This window comes from Orbicella franksi, chromosome 1 (genome assembly GCF_964199315.1).
Source record: "Orbicella franksi chromosome 1, jaOrbFran1.1, whole genome shotgun sequence".
Taxonomy (NCBI): domain Eukaryota; kingdom Metazoa; phylum Cnidaria; class Anthozoa; order Scleractinia; family Merulinidae; genus Orbicella; species Orbicella franksi.
The window spans coordinates 14,206,437-14,210,191 of NC_138145.1; the positions used below are offsets into that span (position 1 = coordinate 14,206,437).

Sequence of the window (3,755 nt, forward strand, 5' to 3'; positions counted from 1 at the left end):
GAATTAAAATGGACCTAACGTTATCCACAACAGTATAAAATAACCATACTTTGCAGCTTCAGAGAGAGACTCAAACTGACAATGAAAACAACTTTTATTTTTGCCCCTTCCTTTGTACCTTGTGATATTTTTAGGGAAATTCTCAAAACGACTCTGCCCAAAGAAAATAAAAAATACAAATGAAAATCACATTTTTTTTTTATCTTGAAAATGCTGAGACAAAAACGTCCTTTCTATGGCTAGTTATTATCTTACAATGTGTTGTGAAGAAACTGCTTGTAGGAAAATATAAATGTTCAACAAAAAAAATGAACAGAAAAAAAAACAACAACAAACTTTTGCAGAGGAGCTCCTATATTCTTCAACTTACATGTAGGGTAATAGAATCTGTTTTTACACTTTCACACCAAAGAAAACACCACGGAAATGAGAATTATTGTTATTGTGTCTGAGCTGCATATTTTTTGAATGGAAACATTTCCCATAAAATTTCTACATCATATTCGTGCCAGTACATGTACAACAACATACCAAATATATTTTGGAGAGAGGAGTACTTATAAAATTAATACAAACTGGTGTAGTTTAATTTTCCATTTAATTTTGGTAAACCTCTTACAGAATGCAACTCGTGGTTAGGTTGCACTTCACTGTCAAGGAAAAAATCACACCAAGGTGGCTTTGCATCTTTATTATGATTTCCATTATCAGTAAAAAAAATCACACTTGGACAGGTCTCTTGATCATGAGGGTATTTGCTCATTTACCACCTATAAAAACAAGATATAATGTATCATTTTTACCTGTGCTGTAAATTTTTCAATTGAAATCAGTTTGTTTTCACTTTTAGAGTAGTTTTTGAAAAGGATCACAAGCACACCACCCACACCTCAGTCCCTATTCCTACCGTACAACAGTACAGCCAGGATCCCATATCAACCCCCCAACATAAGTGATAACTTACCATAATACTCCTATACTACAATACAATCTCTGTACAGACAGACCTAGATTCAAACATCAGATCTCTGACTTTTTGGTCCACTTCATCTCCACTAGGCCATGAAAGCAACCATTGCAAATGTCCTTATATTTGTTGGTCTAATTTATTGTTGCTCTCAGATTCCCCCTTCCCCTTTGATGAAATTAAATTGGTTTAAAAAAATACAGTTAAAAATAAAGATTAGCGAAAAAACTGAGCAACGACGTTTCCGTGTCATCCTGGCACCATTTTCAAGTTAAAAAATATTTGTGCGAAAAGTAAGCTAATTTATGCCAATGGTAGAGGTGCGAAATTGAATAAATTAAGATTAAGATAGCTGTTCAATGTTCATGTTCATTCCAATGAGGTGTCAAACACTGGTAATGAGTTCAGTGTCTGTTCAAAGCCTAAACAAATACTTTTGCGCGAATGGAGTCTGACTGTGTGTTAAGGCTCGGTTTCTTCTTGCGAATCCACAACATTTCGTGGATCAAGCAATCGAACTTTCCCTGACATTTCTTTAGGATCTTAAAGTTGTTAGTCAGGTCACCAACTGTATCAACTCGGTGTTCATTTTGAAGGTGTTTTCCGATGGCGGTAAACCGGTGTTCCTCAATGCGCTTGTAAAGATGACGGCTAGTGTAACCGACGTATTCTGCATCACACAGATCACATATATAGTTATAAACAACGCACTGTTGATTGATCAAAGGTGGTTTTGGCTCTTGTACTTTGAGATCATCGCCAATTTTACGGCTTCTGAACACCGGCTGTAGTTTGTGATCAAGTTTATTACTCAAGTCCGAGAGATGTTTCTTTACTATGTCCGCTGATTTCTGGTCTTTAAAAGGCAGGACAATGCGGTAGATATTCTCTGTTGGAGGCGTCGATCTTGTGTCTGGTGACATCACTGAATTAACGAAACGGTTGATGGTGGAGTTCACAAGAGAATCTGAGTACTTGAGGTTAGAAAAGATCAGTTTAAGGCGTTCGCATTCTGTTGAGAATAGTTCCCATGTTGAGGACAAGCGGTAAGCACGGTTTAACATGGTTTTAACTAAAGATCTTTTATAGCGGTTTTCGACATGACTTTGGTGGTGTAAGAGGAGACCAGTGTTTGTGGGTTTACGGTAAACACTTGTTACCAGCTTGCAGCCCTTCTTGCATATTTCAATGCCGACAAATGGTAGCTTACCGTTAGATGCGATCTCCATGGTGAAGGATAAGGATAAGGGCTGCAAGCTGGTAACAAGTGTTTACCGTAAACCCACAAACACTGGTCTCCTCTTACACCACCAAAGTCATGTCGACAACCGCTATAAAAGATCTTTAGTTAAAACCATGTTAAACCGTGCTTACCGCTTGTCCTCAACATGGGAACTATTCTCAACAGAATGCGAACGCCTTAAACTGATCTTTTCTAACCTCAAGTACTCAGACTCTCTTGTGAACTCCACCATCACCCGTTTCGTTAATTCAGTGATGTCACCAGACACAAGATCGACGCCTCCAACAGAGAATATCGACCGCATTGTCCTGCCTTTTAAAGACCAGAAATCAGCGGACATAGTAAAGAAACATCTCTCGGACTTGAGTAATAAACTTGATCACAAACTACAGCCGGTGTTCAGAAGCCGTAAAATTGGCGATGATATCAAAGTACAAGAGCCAAAACCACCTTTGATCAATCAACAGTGCGTTGTTTATAACTATATATGTGATCTGTGTGATGCAGAATACGTCGGTTACACTAGCCGTCATCTTTACAAGCGCATTGAGGAACACCGATTTACCGCCATCGGAAAACACCTTCAAAATGAACACCGAGTTGATACAGTTGGTGACCTGACTAACAACTTTAAGATCCTAAAGAAATGTCAGGGAAAGTTCGATTGCTTGATCCACGAAATGTTGTGGATTCGCAAGAAGAAACCGAGCCTTAACACACAGTCAGACTCCATTCGCGCAAAAGTATTTGTTTAGGCTTTGAACAGACACTGAACTCATTACCAGTGTTTGACACCTCATTGGAATGAGCATGAACATTGAACAGCTATCTTAATCTTAATTTATTCAATTTCGCACCTCTACCATTGGTATAAATTAGCTTACTTTTCGCACAAATATTTTTTAACTTGAAAATGGTGCCAGGATGACACGGAAACGTCGTTGCTCAGTTTTTTCGCTAATCTTTATTGTTAACTGTATTTCCAAATTTAATTTTAAAAAAATACACTTGTTTTAAACAAATTAAAGCAGAGGTAGAAATTGAGCCATAAAATTACCATAATTTTAGCATGAGGATATTGAAATATAACTATACTATTAATATCCATATGTTCTATTGTAAACACAGTGTAACTACTCAGATTGACCTTCATTGTCAGAGACAAAAACCTAAAAACATCTAAACACAGGTCAGTGGGCATATTGCCAGTTTTGCTTTTGCCAACAACCATTCTGCCTCAAAAATATAGAAGACAATGACAATAATAACAGAACCAACGTCTGTCAATTCAATAACCACACCAAATTCCCCTCCAAATTCCTTTCGACACCTTACAGTAAAGTTTTGCCAACAGCATAAATTCAACTCAATGCTTTAAAGTGCTTCTATCCTTAAATTTTTACCCCTTGAGTCAGAATTTTCAGGTGTATCACATAGAATTCCACAAAAGATTAAAAATGCTGTTTACCTTTTGCAAATATCTGCATCAGTTCCAAAGATATGTAGGTTTGAAAAATAGAAATATGCAAATGAGGTGACTGATGT

General features: G+C 37.2%; 1 protein-coding gene across 2 annotated transcripts; it reads left to right on the top strand.

Moving 5' to 3' along the window:
- The first annotated feature begins 1,261 nt into the window (after positions 1 to 1,261).
- On the top strand, positions 1,262 to 3,128 carry LOC145478103 (uncharacterized). 2 transcript variants are annotated; one of them, XM_081456028.1, is made up of 2 exons: positions 1,262 to 1,522; positions 2,308 to 3,128. In XM_081456028.1, the coding sequence occupies exon 2, from the start codon at positions 2,324 to 2,326 to the stop codon at positions 2,963 to 2,965; it is 642 nt and encodes a 213-aa protein (XP_081312154.1). In that variant the 5' UTR covers positions 1,262 to 1,522; positions 2,308 to 2,323; the 3' UTR covers positions 2,966 to 3,128. The 2 variants fall into 2 exon arrangements, with proteins under 2 accessions (XP_081312154.1, XP_081312147.1); XM_081456021.1 differs by having other exon boundaries at positions 1,262 to 1,376; positions 2,216 to 3,128.
- The last annotated feature ends 627 nt before the right edge of the window (positions 3,129 to 3,755 follow it).

Coding starts and splice junctions, on each gene's coding strand:
- LOC145478103 (XM_081456028.1), top strand. CDS start 2,324: ATGTTAAACCGTGCTTACCGCTTGTCCTCAACATGGGAACTATTCTCA.